We start from the raw sequence: 18,405 nt of genomic DNA, 5'->3' as shown, positions 1-18,405 counted from the left end.
TGGGCACAGAGCAGGAAGTGTATGTTGACAGTGGCCCAAATCTAGACCATTGTGATTGCACACAGCGCTACGGCCCTTTCATCAGACAGACACCAGGTCCCTCCCCCAAACAGCCTGCAGTCTGAATGAGACAGATCACACACAATTGGGGAAGAACAGAAAGGGCAATGGAGTAAGAGAAGGAAAACAAAACTTGCCCTTGGGAGAGCATCTTGGTTAATGGGGTTGGCTACCAGGCCCACATGAGATCTTGACAGATGCACCAGATCCTTGGTAGCTTCCAGGTGTGATTAAACGTATCCATGGCATGAGAGGGTATAGACCATACAAGACCCGTCTTTCTCTTAATGTGCAGTTGCTGATGCAGAGATTGACCAAGGTGCTCAAACTAAGAGTCCCTAGATTTAAACACCTGGGGTGGATGGTCTCAGAGGAAGGCCCCTGCTCTTGGAACTGGGCTCCCGGCTATTACACCAGAAGCAGAGGTCGTTAACCTTCAGGACACAGTGCACAGCCTGAGGCAGAGCGGTGAGGAACAGAGGCACTCCTTAAGCACAGCAATGGAGTTTCTTCTCCATACTAACAGCAGCCTCTAATTGCATTTTAATTGCTAAGGCCCTGGTCCAGCAAAGTGCTTAAGCAGGTGATTAACTTTAAGCAGGTGGGCAGTCCCAATGTACTCAACAGGACTTGCTTAAAGCTGAGCACATGCTGCAGGGTTTGCAGGATCGGGGCCTCAATAGGTCCACAGCCTCAGGCAATGGGCACAGGCTTTGTATAACGCCCAGGCCTGATCTATACACAGATTTTGTACTGGTAGAAATATGTGGGTTAGGGGGTATGATTTTTATTTTTTTAACCTACACAGTTATACTGGTACAACTGCTAGTGTGAATGTGGTTACACTGGTATTAACATACCAAATACCCGTATAACTTAGTCCCTTTCCCATACAGGGATAGCTAGCCTGGTAGAAAGCACCTTTATGCTTTTATCACTGCATCCTTACTGGGAAGCATGCTGCTGTACCATTTTAACCACCCGGGTATATTTAAAGCAGTACAACTTGCATGCCGACAAGCCCGTAATAAAAAATGCGCACAGTAAGGGCACATGAGCCAGCGGCTGTTGCTAATAGCAAGCTAGGGAGAGATCAGCTCTGTGTTCACACTTTCATATTTACAGATGAGGGTGATAGCGCGGGGAGGAAGGGATTGAAGGCCCAGATAAGCCCCGCCCCTTCCTTCCCTGTCTCAGTCACATACTCCTGGCTATGTGCTGGCTTGTTTATTTGTCAAGAGACGGCGCTTTTATTGATCAAGCATGAACCCTGTCAAACTTCCTGCCCGGGATGGGGCGAAGCTGTTCCCCTCCCTTTGACCTTTGCCCCACATCCCTTCGGGCTAATGCACGTCACCTTGGATCTTCTCTGCTCTCCAACGCATGGAAATCAGACCAAGCATTCTCTGGGCAAGAGGCACGGATCAGCCCCTTCTTTTCCCCATCCTGTTCTCGTCAAGACCATGCATTTCCCACCGTGGGGCGTCAGCAAACAAATACACATACACGGGACCTGGAGAGGGCCCAGGACGGCCGCTACGGGAATGCTGTGATTTCCACTTTATCCAAATGCCTTGACCATTAGTTCGGCGTTGTTCTCCACTGCCCCTTCTCCCCCTGAACCCTGCCCAGCCGCAGCTGCATCTAGGGTGACGTTCTAGGGGCCACTTGCCCTAGCTCGGCATCTGCCCCTTGATTATGAGCACTTGGGAAAGAGCAGTGGTGGTTCCAGGGAGACCTGCTACTAGACCACATTGAGCCACCCCCATCGATCCCCTCCATCTCCCCACAGCAGCACTCACATGGTGGAGCTCTGGCAGTTCTTCATGGACAGTCCCTGCTCCGCCCTCACCAGCCTTTGGTACGAAATCCCTGTGGGGAAAGAGAAAAGCAATTCACTGACGGCAGCAACTTGGATCACACGGGAGCAAGAGAAGCCAGTAAACTGCTGGCATCAAGCGTGTCTTTTTACCATTTGCTGAACTGGCCGAGGTAAAGACCAGGAGGGCGCCTGATCTTTTAAAACGCATTAGCTACCATACGCTAACTTCACATCTTCAGTCCTCATCTAGACAAGGCCTGAGAGGTAACTTGCATTCAGAGGCTCACCCAACTCTCCAGGTGGAACCGATCGTACCTGGGTAGGTGTGGGGTGGGAACAAAGCCTATGGCGAAGTGATAGGAGATGTCATGCTGGCGGTGAGTTACCGGCCCTACTTCAACTGTGCAAGAGCTATGGAGAGGGAATGGAGGGGTGGTCAGGACCAGACAAGGATGAATATGGGCAAGAGGCTGGACTGATGGGATAGAAACCAAAGGAGATGGAGACAAGGTCAACCGTAAGCATGGAGCAGGTTGGGGAGCTCACACAGAGCAGGGAGGAGAAGTGTGAGGCGTATGGCAGTCAGAGCAGTGGGCTGGGTGTGAGGTGAGTATGAGACAGGAGAGACGGAGGTGGCAAGCAGGAGGCCGAGGGAGAAATCACAGGAGCAGAGTGCAAGGGCGTGTTGGGAAAAGATGAGGACACAAAATCTGAAAGGCAGGTTGGCAAGCAGAAGAGCCGGGAGCAGATAGCTATGAAGCTGGAGCAACTCCAGGGAGATTTGAAGGTAAGTCTAAACTACGTTCAGCTAACGAGAGAAAGCAAGGGAATGCGATGGAGAGCTGGGGCACACAACAGAGAAAACCCAGTAGGTCGCATCCCTCTGCCAGTGCCAGACCATGCCCTGCGCTACGTTTTCTACTGTTCTGTACAATCTTCATTTACAGTGCCCCAGGATCCCCTTCAGCTGAGCAGACGGGGACCAGGAAGGTGAGTCACTGCTAAGGCGTAAGATGTGTGGTCTCAGCCGGGTGGCTGCCGAGGCCATCAGGATCACATGACCATGCAGTTGACCAATCTCACCCCATTGCACGGTCTATGCTCTAGCCTGCACCAGTTCATGAGAAGCCACGTTTGGCCCAGCAGTGCTGAGCAGCTCTGCATATCAGTGTCAAGAACAGTCTCTAGGCTTGTGGAGAACAGTCAGGTACCAAGGTCAGCGGGAATCACTGTTCTCTGAAGTGCCATGGAGGGACTTGGCCACATGACTCCCAAAAGCAACCTCCACAGTCAGGCGAGGGAGAATTAAAGGAGACGAGCTCTTGATCTCCAGGCTTCAGGACACCAGCTGATCAGCAGCAGGGAACTAGGATAAAATAAGAGGCTTTACACCAGGGTACAGTTCTGTCTCTGACGCTTCTGACATGGGTCACTGCTGCGGGCAGGCCGTTGTCCATTCCAGTGAGGCAATCCCATTGGCTTAATAGGACCAGTCATGGGGGAAAATAAGCAGGGAAAGTTTTCCTACGCCACTAAGATTCACACTGTTGAACTGCAACCAGCAACCACTCGCAGCTTCCACTCGCTTCCCCAGGACATCCACGAGGCCTCACTAGACGGAGAAGACTTTGCAATGATTTTTTCTCATTTATTTCATTCAGCGTCTGTAACGTACTTTCGGAACTAGGGGTCCCAGGTGCTGGGGGGCAGGAGAGGGGACAAAATTCTCTCTCTTACCTGCATCCCATTCCCCCCTTCCCCAACATGACTTCTAAAATCTTCTCAGGTTGTATGTGCAAATTCAGCACTTACCCGCCTGCGTTCTCAGCCCTGGGCATAGGCTTTTTATTTGTCTATAGAACAAGTTGCCATGCAGGCAGCAGTCGTGCAAGCTTCCCCTCCCCCACACAGCTTCCCCCCTGAACCAGGAGCACCAGATGGGCACTCAGTCCACGTGGCATGCCCGGCCCCCCTCAATGAGTCTCAAGTGTGCCGACAGCTTTGTCGATCTGGATTTGTGGCTCCTGGGAAGTGGGCTGAGACCTACCAAATCCATTTCAGCCAGGACACCAAGCAGCTACCAGACATGGGCCTCATAAAGCCCCTGCAGCAGCGTCCCCTGATTGAGTGGTGCCTTCCCATGCAATTTCCTGGGGCGGCCTGTGCGATCCAAGCTAATGTTTTGTTCATCGATTCATTCAATGATCATGCTTTGCAGAACAATCCACACCGACCCAGGCTCTCAGACAATACCAAAGTTTATTGAACTCTTGGCAAATACTGACAGCGGCTTTGTCTTGGTTAATCTTTACCTCTTGGCTTTGACCTCATAAGATTCCCAGGAAAGCTGAAGCATTTGGACAGTATCTGGTGATACTGTACCACAAACAGCTCCAGAAGTGCCTGGCAAACAGAATGAGTCTATAAGGTCCATTGGAAATCCAATCAAGACAAGTTTCATCTCCTCAAAGCCATCACTGTTACTGGTGCAAACTGGAAGTGGAAAGGCCATGGATCGGATGTGCCATGGAGAGAGAACGAGGCTCTGGTCCCTGAAGGCGGTCCTTCCAGCTCACGATCGGGGCACATTGGCACTGCCCTGTGCTTTATCTGTTTCCATGGCTGTTGAACCATCTGCCTTCTTGTAGGGTGTAAAGAGCAATTTGGCTCCAAGCCCCCAGCCAAGTTATTCTTGGGCATCAGTGGTGTAATGATGAGAGCAGGATGCACTGAAGGCTCCTGGGGATCTCCCAGGGGGTTGCAGTTGTGTATAAGACAGGCTTCCTGAACTGGTGTCACAGCGATAACGGACCACAGAGATGAGGCTGGGAGATTCCACAGAAGTTCAGGGACAGCATCATCAATAGCATCACCAGACCAGCCACACGGTACTCCTAGAGCCCATCCACACTACAGATACTAGACGGTTCCCATCTGTTGTGTAGACATAATTCCTTTCCTGGTTTCAGCACAAAGTTGTCCAGAGGACAAAGTGCACCCAAACCTGGTTTAGATGGGAGACTTTTTATCAGGACTGGGACTAACCCTGGGACTGATTTCCAACCACCTTCTCCTGTTCCATATTGCACTGCCACATTCCCCTATGATCCCGCGGCTGCACGAGTGCATGGAGCTGCCATAGCAGTAGGAACATAAGCCACCCCAACATCACCTCCCCCAGCCTGGGGGTCAGGTCTGCAGGACAAACGTCCCAGTCTGAACCTCACTCTGCAGTCTGCCTCTCACTGGCACCACGTCCCCCGCGCCTGCCGGTCCAGGTTGCAGGAGAGACCCCCGTGAATGAAAGAAACTAGATTTGTCATCACAGCAAACCCAGTTTCCCGGTGGGCACCGCACAGTTCAGAGGGGGAAACATTAACCCTCTGGATACTGCACACACCACTCGGCAGCTTTCATCCATCTGGCGGCGTGGAAGAGGCAGGCTTTGAAGGGTTAACTCCAGAGCCCAGAATATGAAGGAAGCGACTGGTGGGGGAGGGCACGTCAAACTGACATTTTAAAACAGAACTTGTCATTTCGAGGAGGAGGTTATCACTAAGCCCTGCCTTCCTGCACGTCTTTGTTCCCCTACACACTCCCCATGCAAAGGCAGCCCTCTGAAATCAGCATAATCTCCATCCCAACACCGCAGCTTTCACGACAGCATACTGGAACTTGTCCTGCCGTTAAACGGGGTCAGAATACACCATCTCCGGACAGGAGCATGTAGCCCAGCCCGGCTGTCAATCAGAAAAAGGCATTCCCAAAGCACACTGCCTCCTGGAGAATACTGCAGTTTCCTACCTTGCCAGAAATTTAGCATTGAGCAATGCATCCCATCACTGCTCCCATGCAACCGAGCGTCACGCCGCAGCAAACAGGAACTGGCCAACAGCCTGCACTGAGTTACAGAAGACTTCCCTGTTTAGCTGGTGCCGTTCCCCAGCTGTCACTGTATGGCCTCATGCTTTTTCGTTTTATCCCTCCGGAGTCCTCAATCACTTGCTTTCATGGGAGCAGTGCCCATTATGGGGACCAGCAGGTCTCCTGGCCAGTGCAGCCTGCTCTGTTGGCTTTGGTTCTCATTATAGGCAGTGTGGGAAACACCATGGCCACAGAGATGTGCACAGCAGAGGGGGCCTAGGCGGATTGATCAAGATGAGAATGCTGGAGCCAGGCAGCTTTCTTTGGGGACCTTCACAGTCTCTCTCTGGCCAAATCTAGAGCAATTTCCCACCTGCTCACCCTCACTTTAGGGGTCTGGATAAAATGGGACCCAGTTCTGAATCATCCCTGGTTCTGACATTGCAGAATTGCAGCCCAGCTCTATGTGGCTTTGCCATTCCAGAGACCAGGCCCAGCCAGATGAGAGGGAAGGGCCCGAGACCCCTTGGAAAGGTGGGGGATGCTTGGCCAGGTTTACCATCGCAGCGGTACCCAGGAGGGGCTGAACCCACTGGAGCTGGTTGCCCATTTAAGGTAAACGGACATAAGCTGCCTTGCATCGACCTGACTCTGTAGTGTAGACCAGGGCCAACCCCAGCCACTGGGCTGCTTCACTGGGAACCCTGTTTGGGAGGGCCTGAGAGCTCCAACTGGTGAAACGTATCCAGACCCCCTTGCTGGCTGGGCCTCATTTGCCACCTCACTTAATACAATCAGTGCACTATTCTTAACATCATAGGGCCCCAGGGCAGCTCTGAGCTGGGATGTGGTTTAGATAGCAGTTTTTTTATCCTTTTGCTTCCCTCGAAAGCATCTTCTATCCACCCCCATTTCTGGTACCTCAAATTTCACCCCCACTTAACACCTGGTTAATCTCTACTTAACCCCTTGGCACTGGCTGAAGAATCTTTGCTGATACTGATAATTTGCTGATAATTAGCCTGCAGTTGTTGCCAGTCACTATCACCAGCAGAAATTATTTCCCCACTGCCCTCCCAGAGAGCTTCAGCTCTGAAGTACGGGGCCTCCTCTTGGCCCTGTCTGAGCTAGTACATAGGGTGTTAGCAATGATGGGTGCCTCAGGGCTCATCTACACTACAGAACCTTTGCCAGTAAACCTAGGATGGCAGAGACACCAAGTGGAGATGCAGCAGAGGCAAACAGAAGGAGTTCTTCTGCCGACAATAGCTATACCGCTTCCCCAAACAACATTAGCTAAACCGACAGATGCACTCTTCTGTCTTCTCTATACTGGGAGTTTTGCCAGCATAGCTACGCTGGGAGTGATTTATTCATTGCTATGCCAGTAAAACTTTGCTGTGCAGACTACCATGTCCACACTACCACTTATGTCGGCAAAATGTATGTCGCTCAGGGATGTGAAAAAACACCCCCCTGAGCGACCTAAGTGGTAGTGTGCACAGAACTATGTTAGTGGGAGAGCTTCTCCTGATGACATCGCTACCACCGCTCGTTGGGGGTGGTTTACTTATGTCGATGGAAGAGCTCTCTCCCGTCAGCATAGAGTGGCTACACGGGAAATCTTACAGCGGCACAGCTGCATCGGGACAGCTGTGCCACTGTAAGGGCTCTAGTGTAGACATGGCCTGAGCGTTGCCAACACAGGTTTTCAACAGCATGTCCCCTAACTCTGCTTGGAGCTCATCTAATCCTGCATCAGCAATCAAACGGTGCCAAGGGGTGACGTGGCAATTAAACAGATGTCAAATGGGTGTGAAATGCTACAATCTGTTCTAATACAGTACTGAAGAAAAATGATTCTCTGCGTCCCATCCTAATGCGTAAGACTCTTTTTAAATGACCTCTTCTTTTAATTGGAATAGCTGCTAAATTGGAATCAATAGGCCATCCACAAGCATAGTCTAATTAAGATGATTCTATTGCATAAAGACAGATACGATTGCATGTTGCAGGTCTCGGCTACAGCTGAGCCCAAAGTCCAATTACACAGAGACAGCACCTCAGCCACAAAGCAGTGGCTGGGAGTTCCAGGGAACTGTATGAAAATTTTTTACAAAGCAGCACACTCAAAGACTAACACCACCTTGATGGGAATGAATGGATTCACTGTTATAACCAAATTGTGCCGCTGAGTCACTTTCCTTCTCAAAGCAAAGTTCAGGGCTAGCTGGAATAGCTGCAGGGAGCAACCAGAGCTGGTTTGCCATGCAAAAGATACCCCCAGAACAAAGAGGCTGTAGTGGAAATGCTCATCCGCTTCGTTAATCCACCGAGATCAGCATGTCTATCTGAATTTAACATTCATGGAGACATGTCCGGTGCCATGCAATACGGTTCCTCTACATGACAGCATTAATGCTAAACACATGCCCCTGGAGACATAACTGTGTCAATTCAGCTTTTTACCTCTGGAGGAGAGTTAGCTTCCAATCTGTGTTAGGGCATCAGCGAAATGAGTTCAGCGGTCTCAGCCCGCTCCTCCCAGATGACAAAAGCCCATTTACAAGTGTATTGAAAAACACAGAGCAGATGGTAGCAAATGGACCCACAGTTTGCTGCATGGCTGCTGGTCCTGAGCTTTGCATGACTTATTTAAATGCAACGTGTGTGTATGAGAGCAACACTGGGAGAATTTCAGAGAGAACATTGTGCATACCTGGCCACTGTGGTGAGCATTTCTGGTTTGGCATGAAGAACAGTCAAAATACTTCACTCAGCCCCTCTGAGGCTAAGTTAGCTGCACCCAACACCACAAAGACTACGGGCCAGAGGGATCTGTAAAACGATGGACCGTTTGGATTCCTACCTGGGGTCTTGAGTTCATCGCTGATGAAGGTCAGTAGCTCCCGGTAGATGTTGCAGTAGGGCATAGGCCAGGTAAGGAAGGTGTGGTAGGTGCTAATGGCCTTCAGAAGCAGGTCAGAGTCTGGTGGGAAGTGAGGAGTCTATAGGGGAAACAGAAATAGTATGAGGATTACAATCCAAGGCGGGCCAAGGACACAGTCATGGAGGCCTGTCCTTCCTCTTCGGCCTTGCCCCCCGACACCACTTAGACAGATTCAGATCCTCCCAGGTCCCAAACTAGGCTCCCAAACTGAGCTGCTCGATAGCCCAAGTAAAAGAGGAGGAGGTTTCAGCGGCCATTAGCATCATGGGAAAGCAGGTATGTGGGCTGGCGCTGGGAGGATAATAAAAAAAACTCTCAGTCTAGATCAGACCAGAGGTCGTACAGTCCACTCCTTGACTGTAGCTAGCACTGGATGCTTCCGAGGAAGATTCAAGAAACCCTTCTCTGGACAACTACATAATAACTTGCCTGTTGGGGTTGTTTCTTCCTAAGCGCCATCAGTTAGTGGCTTATGCTCCAAAGCAGGAGAGTTTCTCTCTTACTAAAGAGAACATATTCTTAGCAAGCATGGATGTTCTCATCCTTTCAGATGCCTAACCCTTTTATGAATCCTCTTAGTTCTTGGCCTCCATGAGCTCTTGGAGCAATGAACTGCACAGAATAATTATATGTTGTATGGAAAAAAAAGTATTTCTTTTTATCTGTTTTAAATGTGTTGCCTTTGGGTTTCATTAGAAGTTCCCTTGGTTTGATTTATTCTGAGAAAGAGCAAATGGGGCAGATTCACCTTCTAGACACACGTTATTTTGTACACTTCTATCACGTCCCCTCTCGTTTGTCCCCTCTCTAAACATAAATGGACCCAAACTTCTCAGTTTCTCTGACTTATGCTATTTGGTTGCTTGTTTCTGATCCCTTTCCACTTCTGCTAGATCTTTTTCCAGATGAGAAGACCAGGGCAGAGGACAGTACTTCAGGTGAGGATATCCCAAAAGTATAACTGGGTTATAAGAAGAATTAGATAAGTTCCTGGATGATAGGTCCATCAATGGCTATTAGCCACGACGGTCAGGGATGGAACCCCATGCTCAGGGCAACCCTAAACCTCTGACTGCCAGAAGCTGGGAGAAGAAGCCGGAGTGGATCTATCCAAAACTGACCTGTTCTGTACACTCCCCTGAAAACCTGGGACTGGCCAATGTCGGATGCAGGAAACTGGGCTAGATGGACCCAGTATGGCAGTTCTTATGTCTTACATAACAACATTATTCTGCTTTCAGCTAAGGCAGTGCTCCAATCCTCAGCCTGTCCCTGAAGCTGAAGTTACAATCAGTTAAAAACTTTAGGACTTACACACAGAGCTGCAGAATAGAAGAGCAGAGCCAATGGAGTGAGGAGGTCATAGTTGCACGTCTCTTGGACCTGCAGGAAATACACACGAGAAGAGGAGGATCAGCTGTGCTACTTGGTTACAGAAATACCCAAAAGCTATCAGGAGATGGAAGGAAGCTTTGTAGGAAACCATCCGGTTGCAAGAATTGCTCCTGTCCAGCACCCCACCCAACGACAACAATGCTAAGATTCCCATTGACTTCAACAGGCACTGCTCAGGTGTAACAGGACTTTTCACACCCCTGAGTGATATGGTTATACTGATATATGTCTGTAGTGTAGACCTGGCCTTAGGTTGGCTTAACTACACCGCGTCTACACTAGGGATTAGGTTGCCGTACCTATGCTGGTCAGGAGCATGGATTTTTTTACATCCCTAACCAATGCAGCTATATCAACCTAGCTTTGTAAGTACAGACTAGACCATTGGCACAGCATATCCCATCTTTGTCTACTCCAGGAAAGTGAGGAACATTAGAAAATGTGTTAACTGCAATCTTTAAATTAACACTCTGTTAAATGCTACTTAGCGCCCAGCGAGGACAAAGATAGTCATGTTTAAAAATGTACATTAGCTGGTGCCAGTCAATCCTAGATTTCCCCTGGGAGGAATGAGCACCACATGAGTGAATAATGGAAAATATTTTTGCAACTATTCAAATTCAAAAGGGAATTTATTTTCAGCCAAGTTTGTGACCCTTTACATTTTCCGTGTGAGGAAACTTTATTCACACTTGTTGCAATGTGTGCTGTGCATTGAATGTAAATCATGCAACCAGATAACAGAAACAACACCAGCTGACTTATGTCATTAGGCAACACTGCGGAAGTTTGTAACAAAACCAATTATGGGCAATCTGTAGACTAAGAATTATTCACAGAGGAAATTCACCAATAATTATGAATCCATTCAGGAATAGCATGAGGTGTTCCTGAACAATTGGAGAAAAGGGGGGGAAAGAGTAAAGATTAAAAATAATCAACTTATTAGTTGCCATATTGCCAACCCCAACCATTTAAAAATCATGAATCAGGCCTAAAAAAAAGAAAAGAAAAGAAAAGAAATTTTTGGTTCATTTTAGTTCTTTTGGTTTGAGTCTTTAGGGTAGGTACATTTGGGTCACGTTTTCAAGATTTTCTCCTTAACTGGATAGGCTAGAAACTTGTTACAAAAATGAAAGCTGAGATTCTCATGTACTCACATGCGTCTAGGAGCTGGGACTATAAGAAAAACATCAAATATTGCCAGACTCATGATAAAATTGTGAGGGTTGGCAACACTGCAATGTGAATTATTTGCTCGCTTGAACTCCAGAGTCCCTAGCACCACCTCCTGCCAGGCTAATGTCTCCCATCCAAGTCTTGAGGCTACTTAACTTGGGAGAGCTGATGGCCTCACATCAGAAGATGGACTTGTTGAAGGTTAACAGTTCAGCACCTCTGATCCTCCACTTACCATACTTAGCTGGACATAGCAAACCCTAGCAGCCTGCTGCTTACTACAGCTGCTAGCATTTGATCAGTCCCTAAGTTCCAAATGTATTTTTGGTTGCAAAGCAAACCAGAATAGCCCAGGCAAAGCTTCCATTAAAATAGCAGGAAGCCATCAATTCATTCTGAATTGGACAGGCTAAAAAAGAAAAGCTTGCAACAGGGGAGGGTCTCAGGAAGCCAAGCCCCATAAATCCTAGCGCACCAAACCAACTGCAGCCCTGCCCCTAGAAACATGCATGCCCAGGACTCCTGGAACTGTATGGCTGGGATCTCCCTTTCCCGGCTTCCCCCTGCACAATGGCCAGCACACAATGGAGAATGAGACTGGAATCTCGGCTGCTCCCCAAGTGCATAGGAGGGGGGTTGCTATTGTGGGACTGGCGGTCATGCACATAGCAGCACTTCAGGAAGTAGGAAACCTCTCCTTGTGTCTTGTGATGCTATTCAAAGTGCAGATGTTCAGGCTTGCTCTTTTTCCAAGTGCACTACCACATCCCTTTTCTCTGCAGTTCCCACATGCCAGAAGCTGCTCTCCAGAGGTCTGACATCAGGCCAGCTCGACTATCTCCAGACACTCATGCTCAGTCATGTGCTATTACGACATCTGCTAAAAACTGCAAAATTCAAATAGTTTTGGGCACAGAGGCGGACACCTTTGCACGCTGACTAGAGTGGGGCAAGCCGGAATGGGGCCAACTCACGGCAAATCAGATTCACATTTGGGGGTCCGCACTCAGAGTTGGGTGTCTCCGGTGCTGAGAGAGAGAACACGGCCAACTGATCAGCAAGACTGCAGGCCAGACACCAGCTTCTCTTTCACTGGGCAGAACGCTCTGACTTCCTCCTGCTCAAAGGCTTCCTTCCTCCACGGAAACTTAGCTGTGAGGGCTCATGGGAAAGGGGTCAGTTTGAGCTACAGGTTCCATTCTTCCCAAGCACTGACACCCTGCTCATGCTACTGTGACCGACCTTGCTGGAGGGACGCGATGCTGCTTGGCATTTGGTAGCACATGTGGCATTATGCACTCTGTGCAGTCCACAAGTAGAGATGGGGCAAACCTCTCAGCTCAGGTGGATTAATTTAGTTAATTGACAAGCATCTGCCTCTGTAAACAGCTTATCATAGAATCATAGAATATCAGGGTTGGAAGGGACCTCAAGAGGTCATCTAGTCCAACCCCCTGCTCAAAGCAGGACCAATTCCCAACTAAATCATCTCAGCCAGGGCTTTGTCAAGCCGGGCCTTAAAAACCTCCAAGGAAGGAGACTCCACCACCTCCCTAGGTAACGCATGATGTGATTGAATTTGTTGTTTGAATTATTTGCCAGTTCCTGCCAGTAATTCTTAGTGTAGTCATAGAGTTTCAGGCCAGGTGGGATGACCAGACCACCTACTCCAATCTCCTGAATACTGCAGGCCATCAACACCACATGCACCCGCACACTAGGCCCAACAACTGAAATCAGACCAAAATCTTACAAGAGACTAGACTATTCCGTGACACACAGAGAGAACAGGAGGGACCGAGGCGCACCAGGCCCGAGAGCACTTAGTCATATTTCAGTTTTCATTCCGCCTTCATCTCCACAGTCACCTGGAGCTTGCTCACATGCGCCCTACTAAGGCCTCACCACTCGTGTGCGATATTTGAAATTCAAGCTGTGTTGGTTAATTCTGATTGGGCACAAGTCACATGGTATGTTTCCATTGCCTGGCTGCATGTGCATAATTCTTAGAAACAGGTGCCAGGATTTATTAGGAATTCAACGTTCATATTCTGCAAACGTTTTCCGACATTCACTTAAAATTCCCCGTTTCCAGGAACTTTCCTACCAGCGACTGTTTGGGAGAACATTCACGGAGAGACACCACAAGAAGGAGACAAAGGTCTTCAAAGGGATTTATCAGAACCTTTGGTTCTTTTTTTTTTTTTTTTTTTTTGCAGCATCAACCACCCAGCTCCAGTCTCAAGCCATGCTACCAACTTGTTCCTACTAAAGGCAGGGAGGGATCTGTGAACATGGTTCTAACACTGTTTGCTTCTGTCCCTCTAAGCACTATGCTGAAAGCCCTAGGGTCCAGGTTCTCAAAGGGATTTAGGCACCTAATTTCAAGGGGAGTTAGGGACCTGGATACCTGTGAGGATCTGGGCCCAGCCTCTTGTCTAAGGAAGAAGGTAAGTGCACTCAACCTGGTTTGGAAGGGGTTTCACTAACACAGTCGCCTCTCATTTCTGTGAAATAACCTAGCACCAACAGGACTATAGTACAGGAAAGAACTAGTTCTAGAAATGATGCAAATGCCCTCAAATTCCTAGACTTCAAGTGCTCACTGAGATTATCATCAATATCACAATAGTGCCTAAAGACTCCAGTCAGGCTCAGGGCCCCCATTGTGTTAGGTGCTATACATGCATGCGCGTGTGCACTCTCTCTCTCTCACACACACACACACACACACACACACACAGTCCCTGTTTTGAGGATCTTACTGTTAAAGACAAAAAGACAAAGTGTGGGGGAAGAGTATACAAGATATAAGTAAAGTGCCTTTCCCAAAACCTAAGCAATGGAATGTTTCCATTGATTTCAGTGGGATTTGGATCAGGTTCCAAAGTGATGGCAGGGAGCACCATGCTAGTGCAATAGTCCCAATGCTAGTACAACAGCCTCCACCTTGAACCTGGGCCATCCAGCTCTAAAAGCACCAGCTGCTACATCTGGAGCTACAGAGCCAGGGCTCCCTTGTGTGGCCTGTAACAGACTCAGATCCCCTGCAGACTGGGCACAGAGGGAATCTTGTAACATACTCGCCAGTGGGTTACCCTAGCATTTCAGATAACCCTAGCCTAAAACCCTTCATGCATGCATCCAAATTATAAAGTACCTGGGGGAAGGGACTTCTTTACAGACTTCAGAGCAGGAACCCCTGCCAGTCTCCACCTTAATGACAACAAAGCACTCATTGCCACCTTCGCAGAAGCCCTCAGCCTCCTCCCTGCTGGGGCATCCTTCATTCTTGCTGGCAGGGCCTTACCTCTTTGGTTTTCTGCAGGATTTTCTCCAGGAGGATGAGGTAGTTTCCTGCATCTCGGCTGACCAGCTCCTGCAGGCTCCAGCAGTTCAGACACAGCCCCGCTATCAGAGAGAGAAAGGAAAACCACATTTCAAATGCACCAGAGGTGGCAGTGGGGGTGCGCAGAAGGAACCGCTAACACATGAAGTATGGGGCTAGCACTTAGTGTCAGTGAGAGCTAGAAACCCATCGTGTTCATTCTATTCTGTTCTACAAGGTTCTTATCCTGCCCTCATTGACACAGTATCTGAGTACCTTCCACTCACCATCAAGTGACGTGATTAATGTCTGTCACGTGAGATTCATTGGGAATTGTTTTGGCAGTGTCCACGCTACTCTGTGGTGGTATCAGGGAAGGCAAGTCAGAGAAGTGCACCTGGCATTTGGAGCGGACGGTTGGGAGGTTTCGGATGGTCCACAGTTCCTGGGCGAGTCTGTTCCACAGCCTGGGACCGGCCCCGCAAAATCTCCATCTCCTGCACAGATGAGCTTTACCTTTGCGGTAGAGAGCTCCATTGTACCAGAGCAGCGGCGGTGTCACCCACACTCCTCATCCAGAAGCTTTAGGCTCTTTTAAATGCTCCGGGCCCTGGCCCCTGAGCACCTTGAAGGACTTGAACTTGGCCTGATTGCGATGGTATGTACGTGGTACGAAGGGCATGAGGCAAGTAACTCCTATTGTGGCCACCCAGGTATTTAATAGCCCTCAATTCCAAGTCTCACACCATTATCACCACTCACCTTCCCACCCATGCAGCTAGCAGGTAGGAGAGCAGAGACGTTAGAGAGAGAAAAAACCCGGAGAGCGAGCTGAGGATAAAGTCTTCAGACAGAGAATGCCTCCAATACATGGATACCGCCACTAATCTTACCCAAGAGACCTAGAAAGCCATCTCAGGTCTCAGATAACTACCTTCACAGAGGCCTGTACACAACTTATTTCTGCCCTAGTATTAAATGATTTCTGAAGGAGATTTATGAGATGCTGAGGGAGCGGAGAAAGGTCATAGAGGGAGGATAAAGAAGCCTCTATCCAGACCAATTGAAACTGCATCACCAGTAGAATACATCTCCTGACACTTGCTTCCTTCGTTATCAATTCACAGCCCTAGCGCTGACAACGGCACAGTGCATTTCCCAGTTCCTTAGTTCTTCCTGTGTCAGCAACCAATCAGGTGGTCACCCAGTCCCCAACTCCTCCCAGGCGGTTGCTGAGGAAATGCTCTGTGCTAAGATAGGAGTGCAGGAGGGGATCAGGGGCTAAGAGATTCACTTGTTGGCTTGGCTGGTTTTGCATTTCAGCCAAGCAAAGATGATTCCAAAGAAAGCGACTGGTGCAGCAAAACTGCTGCACGAGAACTACTGCAGGATGCCTGCCCTGTGACCTACAAGGACCGGTGAATCATTTACACAGCCCCATAGAGCAAAGCCGCCTGGGGAACGGAAACACCATACACTAGAACAGCCTGCGTGAACCCTTTCATTGCCAGTCCTTCCCACTCCTGCTTGTACCATCAAACATTAAGATTCAGTTGGCTTCGCTACCTGGGCCACTGAGCAGTGGAGCTGTTGTTACTAGCAAAGCTATTTCACTGAGAAACACTCGTGGAATTTCAAAGTGCAGTCTTGCTCTGAAAAGTTATTCTGAAAAGGGGTACGGTCGGGCTCCTTATTTACTGGATCTCTGAGACTCTGGATCAAGTATGATCAGCTGGCTAGAAAAAGATATTTTTTCTTAACTGCCAGCTAGGGTTACCAAACAGCAAATGTGAAAAATTGGGACAGGGGGTGGGGGCTAAAAGGAGCCTATATAAGAAAAAGACCCAAAAATCAGGACTGTCCCTATAAAATCGGGACATCTGGTCACCCTACTGCCAGCTCACCCTGCAAGTCTGGGTCAAGTCTGGTTCTTTCTATGTCATGCATCATTGCCAGGCACCTTGACCCAGCTGTGGTATATTATTACTCTGGTTAAGCTATGCATGTCTGCCCCTAGAAGGAAAGATGCTACCATAGGAACTGAATTAACAATTGTGTAAATAATGTGCAAACCAAACAAAACTGCAGCTCCCTCCCCAATAGCTGCACTGGCTTTAAAATGTAAACGGCAGTAAACCGTATTATGGGCTCTAACGTCAGCAGCAGGATTCTGAACACAGCAAGAGAACAGGTGTGCAGAATAAAAGAGCCCCCACAGTCATTGTTCTAACTAAAACCTTTGCAAGTTGCTACAGGACTCAGAGGCTGAGATTTTCAAAGCCACCAAAGGGTGTCCAGTTCTTATTCATTTTAATTTGAAAAGCTCGATCATAATGCTTCAATAGCCTGTTGTTTCGGAACTAGTCTAGATGCCCAAACCAGACCCTCTTGTCTTAATTATGAGAAGAGCTTGAATAAATGGTTTAATATAAACACTGGTGTCAAACAAGGATGCATTCTCTCTCCTCTCCTGTTTGTCATTGCCACTAACTTCATGACGAGAGGCGTGGATGAATACAATACAAGCCTCATGTGGTTTAACTACAGTATGTTCGAAAATTTAGGTTTTGCTGGCGACATAGCTCTTCTAAATGACAGCTCCACCAATATGTAAGCAAAGAATGCCCAGCAGCGCAAGGAAGACGGATTTAAATCTAATGAGAACCCCAGCAACTCCCAACTCCCGGGTTACATTAGAAGGCAAAGGAAGGTAAGAGTTCACATGTTTTGGCAGTAATATGCAAGCCAGTGGGGATGTCCAGGAAGAAATAATGTCACAACCTGGCACTTCACCAGTTTAAACAAGATTTGGTCATCACAAATCTACCACTTAAAGACGAAACTACAAATCTTCAACTCCAATGTCGCTGCCATCTTAATATACAGATGTGCAAGCTAGAAATCCTCCCAAAGGTACCGACATCTCAATGCCTTAGAAAGCAAATGCCTTAGGTATTAAATACAAATACTAGGTATTCACTTGAATTTATAACAAATGTCGAGATCCATCAGAGTGTTCAACAACTCCTTATCTCTAAAGTTACCCAGAAAAGATGGAAATATCTCATGTTAAGAATGAAGCTAGAGCGTCTGCCATTGGATAGGGAATGTGCAAAACAGGCCGACTGAGGCTAGGTCTACACTAAGGCGGGGGGGGGGGGGTCGATTTAAGATACGCAAATTCAGCTACGCGAAAAGCGTAACTGAATTCGGCGTATCTGATCTGACTTACCCCGCTGTGAGGACGGCGGCAAATTGACCGCCGCGGCTCCCCCGTCGACGGCACTTACTCCTATCTGGGCTGGTGGAGTACGCGTGTCAATTCCCAAGAGATCGATTTCTACCCGCCCGTGAAGACAAGCCCTGAGAGAATCCCGGTGTTGGACAGAGAGGGAAAACTTCAGGGACTTAACAACATGGAGGACAAGCAAAGAGCAGCCCAGGATAGACAGGGATAGTGGTTTATGCCCTAAGTGACATGTGACAGCACAAGAAGGTTTTAGACTGGCATGCTGGGTGTTACTGGATTCTGACTGTCTGGCTGTCAATGAAGTTACAGTCAAAGTCCTATGCAGCACATTATGCAGTAGGAACCTATGTGGCAGAAACCCCTGAATTATGCCACCATTTGCTCCACTAAGCCCTCTCCTCCTTACTGCTTTGCTAAGTCTCCAATACCCCTTTCTCCCTCAATACTAATTTAATTTGCAATTCAAGTTCTGTTGGACATTGCCTCTAGATTGTCAGCGGCTGCAGATTTTTGCACTGAACACACTGGACTGCTTTGTAGAGGTTGCTGGGTAATGC

The 18,405-nt window shown here is 48.5% G+C and overlaps 1 protein-coding gene across 2 annotated transcripts in view; it reads right to left on the bottom strand.

Annotated features, from left to right (window-relative positions):
• PIK3R5 (phosphoinositide-3-kinase regulatory subunit 5) overlaps positions 1-18,405 on the bottom strand; it is a 107,987-nt gene that overhangs the window by 23,833 nt on the left and 65,749 nt on the right. For both annotated transcript variants that reach the window (XM_054047482.1, XM_054047481.1), the window contains exons 3-6: positions 14,581-14,681; positions 10,011-10,079; positions 8,616-8,754; positions 1,863-1,932 (exon numbers count right to left, since the gene is read on the bottom strand). In XM_054047482.1, coding sequence (XP_053903457.1) covers positions 1,863-1,932; positions 8,616-8,754; positions 10,011-10,079; positions 14,581-14,681 — 379 coding nt within the window. The remainder of the gene's footprint in view (positions 1-1,862; positions 1,933-8,615; positions 8,755-10,010; positions 10,080-14,580; positions 14,682-18,405) is intronic.

This window comes from Malaclemys terrapin, chromosome 13 (genome assembly GCF_027887155.1).
Source record: "Malaclemys terrapin pileata isolate rMalTer1 chromosome 13, rMalTer1.hap1, whole genome shotgun sequence".
NCBI classification, from domain to species: domain Eukaryota; kingdom Metazoa; phylum Chordata; order Testudines; family Emydidae; genus Malaclemys; species Malaclemys terrapin.
This window is presented reverse-complemented; position numbering and strand designations above follow the sequence as displayed.